At 37.1% G+C, this 16579-nt stretch overlaps 1 protein-coding gene across 3 annotated transcripts; it reads right to left on the bottom strand.

Moving 5' to 3' along the window:
* Positions 1–343: 343 nt before the first annotated feature.
* On the bottom strand, positions 344–6452 carry LOC131053585 (photosystem II D1 precursor processing protein PSB27-H2, chloroplastic). Of its 3 annotated transcripts, none has more exons than XM_057988215.2 (3): positions 6304–6452; positions 5750–6173; positions 344–849 (listed from the first exon to the last, which is right to left on the bottom strand). In XM_057988215.2, the coding sequence occupies exons 1-3, from the start codon at positions 6369–6371 to the stop codon at positions 712–714; spliced, it is 630 nt and encodes a 209-aa protein (XP_057844198.2). In that variant the 5' UTR covers positions 6372–6452; the 3' UTR covers positions 344–711. The 3 variants fall into 3 exon arrangements, with proteins under 3 accessions (XP_057844198.2, XP_057844196.2, XP_057844197.2); XM_057988213.2 differs by having other exon boundaries at positions 5750–6168; positions 6281–6450; XM_057988214.2 differs by having other exon boundaries at positions 6281–6447.
* Positions 6453–16579: the final 10127 nt, after the last annotated feature.

Raw genomic sequence — 16579 nt, forward strand, 5'->3', positions numbered from 1 at the left:
CAGAATTGAATTTTATTTTTTCTGGATTTGATTGTGTATGAATTTTTTGCATCAACATGTTGAAGCACCCTCTGTGATTCATCATCAAGACGATTATCCTCTGTGATTCAAAACGTTGATGCAAAAAATTCACATACAATCAAATCCAGAAAAAAATAAAATTCAATTTCATAGATTGTGGAGAACTCATGCATTCAATTTCAGAATTTTCCCTAAGTTCTTTTCTCAAATTTATAGACTCTGAAAACATTGCCTTTAATACAATTTGGATTTTGTGCATGAGCTATTAACTCAAGTGTATGATGTAAAAGTCTTGGGGCAGCTGCTTATGAAAAATTCAGAATCACTTCAAAAGTATGGGCACTTTCAGTTATTTTAGAAGCTTAGGCAGCGAACAAGAAACTGAGTCAATTATTGTCAAAAGGTCTTGTTGCTCTGACTTATACAGAAAAATAAGTCCAGACAATACAAAGACCAGACTGCATTATCTTACACTAGAGCACCATGTGCTCTTCCTACAAATCAATATGATTTCAAAACAATAACCTGCTTTTATGTATCAATATATATAAGAGGGTATACAGCATGTTTTCATTAAGAGACTATGCTCAACTAGAATCTTAAAAACACAACAATTTATGAAAAGTTTACCATATATCATTCAAAAGATTTCAATTTACTGATCATACTACAAAAACTATCGATGGAATATCAAAGAGCAGCTTCTGCTGAGTTCAAATCATCCATAACCTTTGTCTTAATATCTTCTGGCATGGCAGCTGTTGGACCTTTCTTAGAGTAGAAGTTTGCAAGAACTCTAATTGCACTTACAAGTGCTGTATATGAATCCTGTAAATGACATATTCCAGATTATTTGGGAATGTATTAGGCTATTAGCAGAGAACTTGAGAAAAGTATTAAAAAGAACTAACTTCGTCATCTGATAATACAAATTTGATATTGCATGGCGAGGTGACTCATCTGATAATACAAATTTGATATTGCATGGCGAGGTGATAAATATAGATAAAAAAACTATAGAACAGAACTAAAATAAAAATGGAAAATTCTACTTCAACATTAATCATGGGAGGCAAGTTACAATCCCAGAGACAAAGTAGGAGACATGTTCTTTGACAGGAGAAAATGAACCACGGTAATTCACCTAAAATACGAAGGTGGGCTTGGAAGTCAAAGGCAGTCCATCCATATTACTAAAGTTGGGACTAGGGGCTGGCTTAATCAGCCCATTGGAAGATACGGGAGGGTTGAAAAATAAGAACAGATGTTAATCTCGACTCCAGGAAGTATAGGGGCTTGGTAAGGGCAAGGTAAATGCTCATTAGCAAGTGCAGTCAGCAGGAGGATTGAGGAAAGACATTGAGCATGGATCAGGATTCAGAACACATTGAGAATGGATCGGAACAAGTGCAGCAATTCACCAACAAAGCAGTTGTTAGAGATTGTTAAGGTTGGTCTGAATGAGATGGTGAGGGCAGCTTTTCAAGTTCAAAAACTTGCTTCAAAATAATTGTAATAGTCATTCTTGCGATAATATTCCATCTCATGCAAAATTCTAGCTACTGTCATGTCAATTGCAGTAAGAACTAAGAAGTTCTTCTTATGTAATGTATCCTGCCATTATATACTCTGAAGCTCAAGTAACTGCTTAGTATACTAACACTTCCACTTTTTAGAAAATCCTCAAAGCTGGACTGGATACTGTGAATTGCCTGCTAAGATCAACATTGCAGAAAGGGTTAAAAAATCCTGACTATGTTCAATTTCCTTTGGATTGTGATGGTTGGGATCATGCAGGTGGGTCAGCTCCAGCTGATGTCACGCTTGTCTTTGCAAATCTATGGATCTGTCCCTCATGACAAGTTGTGTACGGTAAAGTGGCAGTATTTCTTTTGGAAATATGTGATCCAGTGAAAATTAAAAGTCATACAGAATTGGAGGAGGGATGAGAGTCATTACAAAGGAAGCTCTGAACCCTAATAATTCTCACAGCACCACCTCCTTCTCAACATATTCTGCTGGATGCTAAGGATGGTGCAGCTGCTTTTGTTACCCCACGTAAAGCTGTGAATGGTTCATCTAAGTGGGTTTCCTCTGATTCTCAGGGTGTCAAGGCTGTAAGTAATTTGGAAGGTACTTGTAGTGCTGCATGGGTTTAGTCTGGTATCACAGCAAGATACAAGTATGTTGAAGTGGCTTCAGCCAGGTTGAATCTGGTAACACAGCAAGCTGCAAGTGTGCTGAAGTGGCATCAGATAGTCATAAAGTAGGTTCTCAGGATACTGTTCTCGCGATTTCTGCAGGTAGTTATGCAGGCAATGGTGTCTCTCCTGGGATGCAGGTGGCTTATTGGTGTCCACTTAAATTTGCTCATAAAAAACGGTAAACCCCATTATTGGAGATGGATCCAGAAGTTCAGGGAGAAAGAGAGCATTATAAAGATTTGTATCGTATCTGCAGGTTCTCCAGCCTATGACTCAGTCTTCCAGAGTTGAATAAATGGATTTCATACTTGGAAACCTTTCCTGGAAGAAACAATTGTAATTTACACCTATGCATAGGAGTTCTTCATAATAGTCTTTGTTTCTGAAATGATCAGAGATTTTATATTGTCAAAAGATCTATGATCATGGGGGAACGCATCTCTGTATGTAAAACCCTGGTTTCCAAGTTTTCATCCCTCTACAAAAATATTCAGCATTGTTCCAATCTCAGTCAGATTGCTATTCTGCCCCTACATTACTAGCTACATTCCTCCTTGGAAAGATTGGTAATTCTTTAGGAAAATTTGTCTCAATATCTCCTGATACAAGTAAGCACTATCTATCATAGTAGATTCGGACTTGTCCTTGAGTTGACTAGCAGAGATCTGGCTGAAAGCAGGGTAAGCAATCTTGATGCAACCTCTTGACCACGAAAAGCTGGCAATCCGATGCTGGAACTGTTTTGGGCTTGGACATCAGTCAGAAGGATGTGTGGAGAGAAAATACAAAGCTGGTAGGGCTACTTGGTAAGCGAATGCAGTTCCACACATCAAGTAGTCAGCGACACCATGGTGCCTTCTTCTCTCAAAAGCAAACTGACTTCACTGGTTTGGTCTATGAAGGCACAGTACCATGTCACTTTGAATATGGGGCCTTCTGCAGCTATAACAGATGTTTATGAGTCTGTGAGTCCTACTCCTCTTTCTGATATGCAGGTTATGTGGGATATGCCTTCAATTCCAGTTCAGAAGATAGTTTTGTCAGAGCCTCTGGATGCTCCATTAAAGGGCCATAGGAAGATTTCTGAGCAATTGGAGAAGAATGTATTTCTGCCTTTGGCAGATTCTGCATAGGACGAACATGCTGAAATGTTTAGGGAGATGACCAGGTGAGATCTGCAGTCCTCTGATGAGGATTCTCCCTTGGTCTAATGGTGTTGAGGGCAGCAAGGATCCAGATATAGAGTTGAGTTCCCCTAGGTCAGGAGATTGGAATGCTGTTGCCAACAAGAATGCAAAATTTAAAAAAAGTCTTTTCTAAGATGATGTTAAGATCTCATGCCAAAAAGAGGATGGATAAGATGTAATACTATTTATTTTTATCAAGCCCAGGGGTCCTAATATATTCCCCAACTAAGTAATCTGAGAAAAGCAGCTAAAATTTTCATCATATTGTCTCCTAAACTGTTTAATTAATAGTCTGATGCATAGACTGGTATACTTGGTCAGTTTAATAATTCTAAGTTGGAATAGGGTTGCCTTTGCTTTCAAGCTTTTTGAAAGGGCAGAAAACAAAGAGTGGGTCAGAAGAATATTTTGAGTACGCTGCACCCTGCTTCAGCTTCTATGATTTATTAAAAAAAAAATTTAATTGAAAGGCAAACACCAAGGAATAAAGATTAAAATTTTAAAAGTAGCGTAACGATTTCACTTACAGAGTTTGAATTTTCATCTGTATAAACAAGAAAAAAAACGTGCTGACAATTCCATCGGGTATTAGGGGAAAGGAACCAGTAGTTGAAAGCATTCCAATTCTTGTGATAGAAGTTGTTGAACTTGATTTAATACCCCCATACTTGTTGATTTAATGTCCAACTTTTGTACAACATTGCACCAATAGTTGTATGATAAGTACCAATAATTGAATGAAATATACTATTTGTTGTGAAAAGTAACCAGTCATGTGATGCCACATCAGCTGCACAAGTATTGAGGCCCTTTTGCACACCTATTGGTCTCACTTTTTTTGGGGGTTGTTTTGGACACCTTGGCAAAAAGCATGCTGATGTGGCATCATATTTGATGATGTGGCCCTGAAACCTTAGTTATAGACAGGGGACTTGCCAAGTAAGCTGCTGTAAAAAAATCGGAGTGATTTGAAATTTCCACGTAATATTTTGAGAAGCGCAAAGTTAGGGTGCACAACTACTGGGTCCTTTCCCCTAAGTGACTTAAAAAAGTAATAAAATGATGACAAAAATAATAAGAATAATTCAAAACTTTTGAGATAATGATTGAAAACGCTGTACAGAAGCTAAAACAGCAAGAGCTTAAATTAAAATAAAGAATATCAATAATATCCAGTGGCTAACAACAAAGATCAGGAAGGGAACAGCAAGTAATTATGAGACCTGGTAATAGAATAGGAGACCTAAAAATAGTTTTAGCAAAAGTGAGATTGAAAAACATATTTACCATGAATAAAAGGATTTTAAAAGTCAATTCCATTAGGTTACTATCACAATGGACACTTGCTAACTGGAATTATGGGCCATAGGGAGCAGGAAAAACTTTCCGGAATATAATTTTTTTGCAATTATATAGGTATTAGTTGCACAATATTTCAACGTTGAAATAGAAGAAAATTTCAATTTTCAGAGAGAAGAAAAATTATATGCTGTAGGTTATTATTTGAGAGAAGTTAAAAAAATTTAATACTATTGATTTTTTGCTAATCAAATTCCTAAGATTATATGTAAAATTTTGATATAATTTTAAAAATTTTAAAAATTTAATAAAGAAGTCCATAAGCTGGCAAGGAAATAACGGCAGGAAAGATTCAAATTTTGTAGAGAAAAGCTTGAAATATTCAATAAAATACAGTGGCATATCTTTGGGTAAGTCTGTGATTTCACACTAGCGTCCAGTTGTCTATCCATTTGAAAACGAGGCCAGTCGTGTAATTTTGGAAAATGAGAGCTACCATTATTTTATTTTGGAAAATGAGAGTAGCCATTATTTCATTTTGGAAACTTTTTCAGTTAGGTTGAAGCCCCTGGAAGTTTGCAGCTTCCGGATATTTTAAAAGATATTGTTCCGGAGTGCCACCGGTCCCTAAGGGATGTTCTCAAGAGGTAAACATATTCGCACTTTTACGGGGGATAAAGCGTTCCCCCTCACTCCAGCCATCAAAGGCCAATGATATGCTAATTAAGTAAATTATCAAATGAAAAAAAATGGAAAACGATAGATTCAAACTCTATAAAATAAATTGCCCTGAAGGTAATGCTATTTAAGGAGCTTTTTAAATCAAATATATAAATGCTAGTTTCGAAATCTCAAAAACAAATCGCAGCAGCGCAGAATTTGAAACAATTTACGGCAAGAGATTCGAAGAATTTTTAACCAGTCCCTACCGCAGACCAGTAGGCAATCGGCTGATTAATCTTTCAAAGACTTTGTGCAACAGGAATTGCATCCATGACCTCTACGGTGCTCAAACTCTAATAATGAAGCTAAACATACCTCAGACGCCACAGCTTTCTGGCCCGTCCAATTCTGCATGAAATCCCTGATCGCTTCTTTTGCAGAATCCGCTGTTCTTCTAAACTTAGCGGTGTCCTTGACATCTTCCTTCAACGACTCCCGCAAGTTCTTCACAACTTCTCTCGCACTTTTCAAATAGCTCTTCGGAAGAACTCTTCCAGACTTGGTCTTCTCGTTGGGGTCGAACAGCGTTAATAATCCTCCCACCAAACCCTCGTCATCGTCATTATCACTCTTCTTCTCGGCAGAAGTATTTTCCTTTCCTTCTTCAGCGTGAAGAAAATTTAGTGGAAGAAGAGAGCCTCCCAAAGTAGTGCCCACAAAAATTAGCAGGCGCCTCTTGTGTTTTAAAGAATGGCAGGGAAGAGTGCGAATTCTCCATGAAAATTGCAGTTTCCCTGCTCTGCTATCGAATACACATCATCAGGAATTATGTTAACCGGGAAAATTACATATTTCAAGCATTAGATTAGCCTATCAAAATTTTAGGGACTGATTTAAAAAGCTTACACTGAGATGAGGGTTGATTTTGCCTGAATGAGGTCGCGGGTTCGAGCTCCGCCACAGCCTTGTAACATGGTGAGAGCTTTAAGCTTGTCATCGCCCCTTATCTGCAACGAAAGGTTTTCCTGTTTTTCGAAATTACGATAAAAAATGTTTCAGATGATTTCATTGAGAGACACTATATAACAACCAAGGATTTGAAAACAATTCTTCTAAGTGGTATTAAAAAGAAAGATTATCATTGGTATAGTGAAATTTGCATGTAAAGTTGTTTAAGTTTAATTTTATGTTTATTTTGAGGAAATATTTTTTTGGTATATGTATATATTGATATTAGATATATCCTTTTAGGATTGTATTCATTTATACATATATACATCTTTATGTATTTGATTCTTAATTTATTCTTATATACATATGTTTATATATTTGTCATATCTTTGTATTTATTACATTCATCTATATACTTATCTTAGTCACCTAGATTTAACTATTTATTCATCTAGAATCAATTTGGCAATTGTCTACTTGACCCTTTTCTTTTTGAAATTCGCATTCAAGTTTGGCCCCCTTGATTCTTTCGCCCAAAGCTAAGTGTTGGTGCAATTTATGTCTCATACAATTACACTTTACTTAAGTCAACTTAGGATAATGCATTTCATAGTAATTTGCATATGAGACACTTGAAGAATTGCATATCTAGGGAATATGGTTGTAGGAGAAATTCCACCTTTGGTGGTGTTATCTTATTATTGCATTTTCATATCCACTTATAGTGGAATGATAATTCCACCTTCAGTGGGTGATCCACCTTCAATGGAACTATTTGTTGTTTCTCCTACCTACCCTTGTATCTCATTGGGCCACATGTCATGAGTGTGCGCTCTCATTTCTCTATAGCCTTGCCTTATTAAGCAGGCTCATATACATTGTATCATTGATCGATTTTTGCATCTTGATGAGAATACGATTTGTTCTTGTTTATCTTGTTCTCTCTTGTGTTTGTGCTATTTAATTGACCTCTAGATCTTGGGTTGCTAGTCAGTTCTTACATGGTATCAGAGTCATTAGGGTGCCATTGCGTAGTCTTTTTGGAGAAATCTCGGTGCATTTGTAGATTCACATATTTTCAAATCTAAGGAGTAGCAAATTTTTTAAGCATCCTATGCCAAATCCGAGCTCACCATTGCGTCCGAGAGGTTGTTTCCATAAACTTTGACTATAAATTTTTCTATATTGAACAAAAGTTGTTTTCAAGGCAAAAAAAAATTACCAGGTTGGCTAAACCTACGCAATGGTATGAATTTTTTATTAATTTTTTTAATTTTTCTACAATTTATTAATTTAATTTTTTTTATTTAAATTGCATTTTTTTAATTTTAATTGTAAAAGTTTTTTTTATAATAAAAAAGGGCAATTTTAGGGGGGGGTCCATAGACCTACCCCCTCATACCACCTAGCGTTTGTAGGCTCTCTCGTCGTCACCATATCGACATCGCTGCCACTGCTCAATTGGTCTCGTACTCCTTTTTTCAAAGATTAACGCCCTTTCCTTCCCGCTCTGGTCGCTCTTCTCTTGTCAATTTGTGCTCGTTGTCATCCTACTCATCACCTTCAACAGCCTCTCCATGCATTGTCTTGGTAGCTCTACTTGCCACTGTTGTTGCTCCCTTGTTGTTGTTGACCACTCACACCACTTTGGTGCCACATCTCCTTTGGCCAATGCTAGTCTTTAGGGACCACCTACGTCGCTAGGCAACGCCTTTTCATTTGCACACACAACGAATTTTAATTGGGGCCACACAACACCTATGAACAACCATGTGGAGCAATGCGATTCACCGATCTACCAAGTTAGCGCCCAGTCGACGCCAAATCAACCCACACAGTCAACACGCCACATAGGCATCTATACCACCACTTGGCAGTACAATCAACAGTCATACAATATAAAATTGAATCATAGTTTGACACATGTCACGGTCGTACACCTACTCACCTAACACATCATCTATCGTGTCAGCACATTTGTATGCCACATCAACAAACTATGTACGACCATGTTAGCAATTTGTACCATATAGACATCCACGCAGGCAGGGGATTTTTTGTGCAACGGCCATACGGCCATCAAATTTAACCTAGTGTTTTGCTGACGTCAACACTGCATCAACACTTTCTGGAAATTTTTACCCCTTCATTGAACTCTTTGATTTTGCAGTCCAACTTTGAAGGCTCATAACTTGGTCATTTTGAGGCCCTTTTCAATGCAATATTTTTTTATTTGGGATAATTTTTCATGCTCTTTGTAGTGGTGTGGCTAATTTCTAATTTGGTGGACAATTTTTTCTGAAAACTTAGCTTTTCTCAGTTGTACTTGTCCAATCCTTAATTCTACAACTTCTTGTGCTTCGTTCAAGCTCATACGACCTCTTTTTCAAGTGCCATTTTTTTTTTAAAGTGCATAATTTTTTGTCTACTTTCTTATGATGCTATCATTTTTTCATCATTGTGAATAGAAATATCACTTCCAAAACTTGATCTTTTTTGGCCTAATTTGACACATGTAAATACTTGCATATCAATTAAGGTCTTGTGCATTATTGATTTGAGTCTGCTATAGCCTATTTGAGGTAGTTGTAATCTTGAAATTAGAAGTCCACTTTGTCCTTGTTTGCAAGTGACCCATTGTACATGTACTAAGTATAAAGTGTCAAATCATTTTTTTATTTTTTTTCCGGGGGGGTGGGGAAGGAGGAGGGTGGCTAGGGGGGTGGTTCTTTGATTGGGTGATTTTTTTAGGGGCGGGAGGGGAGGGGGAGGATGTCTTGTGCGATTGTGCCTCTCTCTCTATATTGTGTTCTTTCATTTTTAATTATGGGTTCTCCTAAATTTCCACTTTTAACTCCACATAATTATGCATCTTAGAAAATTAAAGCATGGAGTAAGTTAACAGAAAAATGACTAATTCATTATATTAATGGAACAATAGTAGCACCGGCAAATCCTAAAGTTGATCCAAATATACAGATGGAATGGCTCACTAAAAATTCTATGGCTCTTAGAACTTTAAGAAAGTATGTATCAGATGACTTTAGCTTTCACATTGATAAATGTGTTACAGTTAAAGAGGCTTGGGACATATTTGGTAAATTGTATGGCCAAGTTGATGAGATTAGGAGCTACAAGCTTGACAATGAACTCACAATATTGGATCCCAAGGATTTTGATACAATCCAAGACTATGTATCTAAAACAACTGAGCTAAGAGCAAAACTCAAGGATCATGGCATTGACAAGAAGGATGCACAATTGGTCTACAATTTGTTGGACAAGCTTCTATAAAAGTATGCAACCTTTGTTTCTATCTTCCAAACCCATTGGTTGACTTCATATAGTTATTTCACTACACCATCATTTGATGTATTCGTAAAAATGTTGATGCTTGAGCAAGCAAAGTTGGTCAACATGGGGATCCTCAAGTCTTCAAAGTTTAAAGGTTTGGTGGCTTATCAAGGGAATCAAAGGAATCAAGGAAAAAGCAAGAACCAAAAGCAGTCTAAGCCAAAGCCATACAATATAGAGCACAATCATCCTCTCCATAACAAGGCAATACTTCATCTTCTTTCAAGAAGGGAAATTCACCTAAGGAGAAGCCAACTTGGTCATATTGCAAGAAAGTTAGTCATGACAAGCATCATTGCCACTCAAAACAAATTTATGAGTTGACAAACATTATTAATAAAAACAACATCAATTTTCCATCTACCTACAAGAAGAAGGATTCATCTCCTTCCACTTCCTCACAGTCAAAAGGAAAAGGGAAAAAATTTGTGGCAATAACAAGTTCTTCATGATAGTGGATACTTGACTCGGGTACCTCTCATCACATGGGTTCTACAAGGGAGCATGTTTCCTCATTGGAGCCATCTAAGGTACCTCACATTTTCATTGGTGATGATACACAAGTGGAAGTTGAAGGGAAAGGTTTGGTTGACATGGATGATGGAACATTTGAGAATGTTCTCTATGTTCCTAACTTGAGCACCAACCTTCTTTCAATCTACCAAATCACCCACTATGGAAATGGAAAGAAATATGAGTTTACACCTGATTCAGTTGTGGTAAAAGAACTTGTGAATGATGCCTTGGTAGTAGTGGGACAATCCAATCACAACACACGACTTTATTCACTCCCACTTTGTGCCTTGATCTCTTTCTACCGCCTTGCTCACTCATTCAAATTCAGAAAGTAAGCTATGGCATGAGCAGTTTGGACATCTCAATTAATGTTATCTTCAGCAACTAAGCTCTAAGGAAATGGTCACAGGTCTCCCTCAAATTTTCTTTTCAAATGGTGTATGCTCAAGGTGTTCCATGGGCAAGCATCCTAAAGATAATTTTGATAAAGGGAAATCCTGGAGAGCTTTGGAAGTTCTTCATTTGGTTCACAATGATGTAGCAGGCCCATTTCTAGTGCAATCCTTTAGCAAGGGCTGCTATGTCCTCACCTTCACTGATGACTACTCCTGCTTCACTTGAGTCTACTTTCTTGATCACAAAAGTGAAGTGTTTGACAGATTTCTAGCCTTCAAGGCTCATGTTATGAAGCAATTAGAGAAGCTAGTCAAGATTCTCCGCACATACAATGGAAGGGAATATGTGAACAATAGACTTGAGGAATTTTGTACTCTTAAAGGGATTGATCTTCAGCACTCATACACTCCATAGTAGAATGGTGTTGGAGAAAGGAAGAATAGAACCCTTAAGGAGATGGCTAGTTGCATGATTCATGCTCGTTCTCTTGGTCTATATTTTTGGCAGAAGCTATCAATTGTGATACACACATCCAAAATCGGGTTCCCCACAAAGCTTTGAAGGGTACGACTCCTTTTGAGGATTAGTGTGGTAGAAAACTAATTGAGAGACACTTTAGGGTCTTTGGGTGTCCAGCTTGGGCTCACATTCCTCCACAAAAGCACAAGGCATTGGAACCTCATATTAGGCCTTGCATATTTGTTGGATATTTAGAGGGTGTTAAGGCATGTAGACATGGATTCAAAGACACGTAAGGTATTCATTGAGAGGAGTGTTCACTTTGAGGAAAGTTCTCCTAGCTTGGCCTCTCATCATCCTCATCCTTCCTCCATAGTAGAAAGTGATGGTAGTGACTTAGATGACGATTCCACCTCAAGTCTGACTCGTGGGCTCACACCTTTGCAGGGTCCACTTGAAGTTGAGGAAGCTCATCCTTCATCTCTTACAAGACCTCGTTGGGCTTGAAAGATTCTTGATTCAGTGGGTTCTCTTGTTGGGGATCCTTCAGACACTCGAAGGACTCAGTCACAACATCAAGATCTTCCACATGCTTACATCGCTACAGCTTCCAATCCATAATCCTTTTAGGAAGCATCAAGAGTTCCCAAGTGGGACTTAGATATGGAGGAAGAGTGTAGTTCCTTGATGAGGAACAACATATGGGAGTTAGTCCCTCTACCTAAGCGGAGAAAGATGGTTTGATGTAGGTGGATCTATTGGACTAAGTTTGTAGTAGATGGTAGTGTGGATAAGTACAAAGTTTCGCTTGTTGCAAAGGGTTCTCAGAAGTTCCTAGTATTGATTATACTGAGACCTTTGCAACCAGAGCTGAGATGAACTCCATTTGCTTGACACTTTCTATTATTGCAACTCATGGTTGGTTTGTACATTAGAAGGATGTGAAGAGTGTGTTTCTTCACAGGGATATAGAAGAGGAGATTTACATGGAGTAGCCACAATGATTCATTCAAGATTCTTCTTTGGTTTGCAGATTGAGGAAGTCTATCTATGGCCTCAAGTAGGACCCTAGGGCTTGGTATGCCAAGATGGATTCCTTTCTTCTCTTCGTAGGATTCACCAGGTGTCATTCAAATCTAAATATTTACATTTTGTGACAAGATGACTCTCATTTTATACTTGTTCTCTATGTCGATGACTTGAGCATTATGAGGAGTACCTCATCCATCATTGGCAATGTCAAATCTGATTTGCATGAGAGATTTTCTATGACTGACTTGGGCCTTTTGCACTACTTTCTCAAGATTGAAATCTCACAGTCTTCTTTTGGGATTACTCTTGGTCAACCCAAGTATGCTCTTGATCTTCTCGCATGGTTGCATGTGGCCAATTGTAAGCTTGTGCTAACTTCCTTTCTTTCAGGAGTCAAAATTGAGGCTAAGTGTTCCACTCCTCTTGTTGATGCCACTTTGTATCTTCATCTTGTTGGGAGTCTCATATACTTGACCCACACATGCCTTGATATTTCCTTTGTGGTTGGCATGGTTTCACACTTTGTGTAGGAACTGCATGAGCTTCATTGGAAAGTTGCCAAACACATCTTGCACTACATATAGGGTACACATCACTTTGGGATTCACTATGCAACAAGTACAAGACTTACCTTGGTCAATTGCATAGACTCTAATTGGGTTGGCGATCTTGATGATCATAAGTCCACTTCAGGCTATATCTTTCATCTTGGTTTTGGCCCCATTTGTTGGTAGAGCAAAAAGCAGCATGTTATCGCTCTTTCTTCGACTGAGGCTAAGTATGAAGGGGTTGTTAATGCAACTACCGAGGCTATTCGGCTTTAGAATATTGTATCAGAGTTTGGCTTCACCACTTCACGACCTGCAACCCTTCATTGTGACAATCAGAGTGTCATTTAGATCTCAAAGAATCTAGGTCACCATCAGACGACCAAACACATAGAGATCTATATGCACTACATTAGGGAGCTAACACGTGAGTAGGTAATTGATTTACAGTATTGTCCTACAGCAGAGCAGGTTGCAAACATCTTCACCAAACCCTTCACTGAGAGTAAGTTTTATCAGTTATGAGCTCTCTTGGGGGTGCGAGATATTTCATCAAGGGGGGTTAGTTGACTTCTCATTTCTCTCTTATGGGGGGATTTTTTTCTCACTGGAGGTTTTGTCCTTCTCATTCTCTTTTTAGAGTCCTTTTGTGTCTTCATCTCTCTTTTGGGGGCAATTTTTTCCACTGGGTTTTCTCCTTTTCTTGTTTGTGAGAGATTGCATTGCATTTGTACATGGGTACCTAACATGGCCTAGTAGTCGGGACCCATCTTGCATTGTTAGCTTGAGTCTACATTTCCCTAAGTTGCATTTAAGGGGAGTGGGTGTAATTTATGTCTCATGTAGTTACACTTTACTCAAGTTGACTTAGGATAATGCATTTCATAGTAATTTGCATATGAGACACTTCGGAAATTGCATATCTAGGGAATATGGTTGTAGGAGAAATTCCACCTTTGGTGGTGTTATATTGTTATCATATTTTCATATCCACTTATATCGGAATGATAATTCCACTTTTGGTGGGTGATCAATCTTTATTGGAATTATCTATTGTTTCTCCTACCTATCAACCCCTACCTACCCTTGTATCTCATTGGACCACATGTCATGAGTGTGTGCTCTCATTTCCCTATAGCCTTTCCTTTATAAGTAAGCTCGTGTACATTTTATCATTGATAGATTTTTGCATCTTGGTGAGAATACAGTTTGTTCTTGTCTATCTTGTTCTCTCTTGCTTTTGTGCTATTCAATTGGCCTCCATATCTTGGGTTGCTAGCTAATTCTTGCTCCATTGCTACTCAATTGGCTTCTAGTAAGTACACATTTTATGAAATTTGTTGTTAAATGCTATTATTTACATATATTTTGTTACTTTAATTTCACGCCCATCACACATTTGAGTGCCCTCTGTCATTCTAAAGAAGTGAAGGTGCAATCAATATCGAATCATTTAGACTTTGTACATTAAAAGGAGAGATGAATCTACATACATCTTAGGAGGCTTGCTTGTCTTCTAATGTTGCAAGATTTTTCTAGGCATTGGCCTAAGAAAACATGTCTCCTTTGAACAAAGCAACAACCCTCCCCAAGGTATTTTTAAATACTACCAATCCTAAACTCAGTAGAAATAAACTATTTGGTGAGCAATAGAATAAATTTTTACATTATACAAGGTTGAATTTAGACTTAGAGGACAAACTCGCTATCACAAACTTGACCTAGACCTATGAGCTCGACCTTTGACAAAGCACAAATTAAGTTCAAATTTTAAAGAATCCACTAACAAAGAGATTATTATTTTTAGTGCATACCAATCTAATTCCAAAATATTCCTCATTAATGTGAAATATTCAATTATAAATTTAAGTAGCTCGTATCTACCACATTTACTTTCCTCAAATAGTTGTTATCGAATTCATCAATCCTAACCAATCATTAATATATATAGGTTGTGTTGATGGACCAAATGACACAATACAACACGAGTAAAATATTCTTATCTTACCTCTCTTGAAAAGATTGCAAATCTAAGATGTGTACTCTCCAAGGTCTCTATAGTTGGGTTACAATGGTGTTGGTTAACTCACCATGAAAATGCAAATAATTTGTTCAAGGGGCCATTTCGTCTTCTAATTCTAGACATGGATTTTTATCCCAACATAATTATTTTATTTCTTTTTTTAGTATATTTTAATTATTTTTTATTTTTTAAATATTTTGATTTACTTTACCAAATTTCAAAGAAACTACAAACCAAGTAGGGCCAATAAGGAAATAAACCAAGTAGGGGAATGCTTTTATCTTAATGATCATGGAGCCCACTAGGAGTTTGACCAGGAGGAGATTGGTTGGGCTGAAAATAAATCATGTTGGCTACTAGAATTGAGTAGGGTGGGTTATAATTTGAATATTATGTGGGGAGGTGAGAGAATTTGATGATTCACATCTACTCTTTCCTTTATCAATTTGTTATTTTCTATGCTAGAAGATTCAAAAAAAGTCTCCTTTATCAAGAGTATATCTAAGAATCCTTTTATATCTCTTAGGAGAAAAAGAAGCCATGTTTTTCTATTTTATCAAAAGGGATCTCTTTCTACCACCAATTGATCCAAGAGGATCTCCCACATTCGATCCAAATTGATGGTCTCAAAAAAATCATGATGTTGAAAGTTATTGGAAAGTCTTTTATGTTTTAGAGCTCGTCAAGAGCTTTTCAAGGTATTTTGAATGGGCTTAATTAGACACCGTATGAAAAAGTTATGTCCTTCGAAAGTTGAGGGAAATAAATAGGTACATTAACATGTGGCTTAACCACAAATGACATGTGGCATTATGAGGATGACATGTGGTGTGATAAAAAGGTGACACATGGCATGGTTAATGGTTGAAACATGGCACAATATAAATTTGGCACGTGCCAGCAAGTAGACCAATAAAATATTTCTACATGGACCAATCAGAAGATGCCACGTGGACCATTCAAAAATTAACAAATGGAAAGTCAATTCACAATCACAATCAATGTGATTCAAACCTAGTACCTATCAACAACAATGCAATGGCTTTACCATTATACAATGTGCTTCACACATGAATGGATAAGAACTAAATAATATTTAAAGCAAGATAAGGGAAGATGCTACATTTAATGGAAAAGTGTATTTGGAAGGATTTGATCCCAAGACCTACCCCACCAAATCCCCACGTTTTGACCATTGTACCACACATTTGAAAATGAGTATTAATGAGGGAAGGTTTTATTTAAAATACAACCTAGTGCTAGAAACAAAGTAAAAAAAAAGGTTGCTCAGATGGGGTTTGGAAAAAGAAAGTTTTTACTAACCCATGTAAAGACTTGAACCCACAACCTCTATGGGATAAGGATAAGCCTTATCCATTGCACCATGTGTTATTAATGTGTTTGAAAAAGAAAAGATATGAATTCAAAATGAAATCTTCTAGATAGAGCAAAATCTAATGCTAAAACTTGCAACCTTACCTATATAAAGGCAAATTGTTACTAGTACACCAGAGGCCTATTTGATGACTAAGAAGTACCCATAATTGGTTATATTGTATTTTGTAAGCAGTTTTGGAGAGTTAAAGGTTTTCTAGCCTTTATTTATTTATTTTATATTTGGAGGAACTATTAGTGAGTTCGTATCTTCCTCTAGAGAATCCAGAAGATTAATTCTATAGATTTTTAAATTGCTTTTGATGTTTAAAGAAAATTTCATGTATTTCTCATCAATTTTGATGGCAGTTGTGCACTTGAAGCAGACCTAGAGACGTAGCCTGTACGAGGTGAACTTCGTTATCAACTTGCAGTGTATGGTATATATTTATTTTGGTTCTTTTCAATTCTAGTTATTTAAATTACTTATTGAATGGTGTTAATTCAATAAAGTAGTTATAAACAATTGAATAATGACATTTAAATTATTGG

This window comes from Cryptomeria japonica, chromosome 4 (genome assembly GCF_030272615.1).
Source record: "Cryptomeria japonica chromosome 4, Sugi_1.0, whole genome shotgun sequence".
Classification (NCBI taxonomy): domain Eukaryota; kingdom Viridiplantae; phylum Streptophyta; class Pinopsida; order Cupressales; family Cupressaceae; genus Cryptomeria; species Cryptomeria japonica.

Bases quoted from the DNA above. Each gene is read 5' to 3' on its own strand.
- LOC131053585 (XM_057988213.2), bottom strand. From the start codon at position 6,371: ATGACAAGCTTAAAGCTCTCACCATGTTACAAGGCTGTGGCGGAGCTC. The intron at 6,169-6,280 runs GTAAGCTTTTTA...ATAGCAGAGCAG, and splicing joins AAATCAACCCTCATCTCAGT to GGAAACTGCAATTTTCATGG. The intron at 850-5,749 runs GTATGTTTAGCT...TGTCATTTACAG, and splicing joins AGAAAGCTGTGGCGTCTGAG to GATTCATATACAGCACTTGT.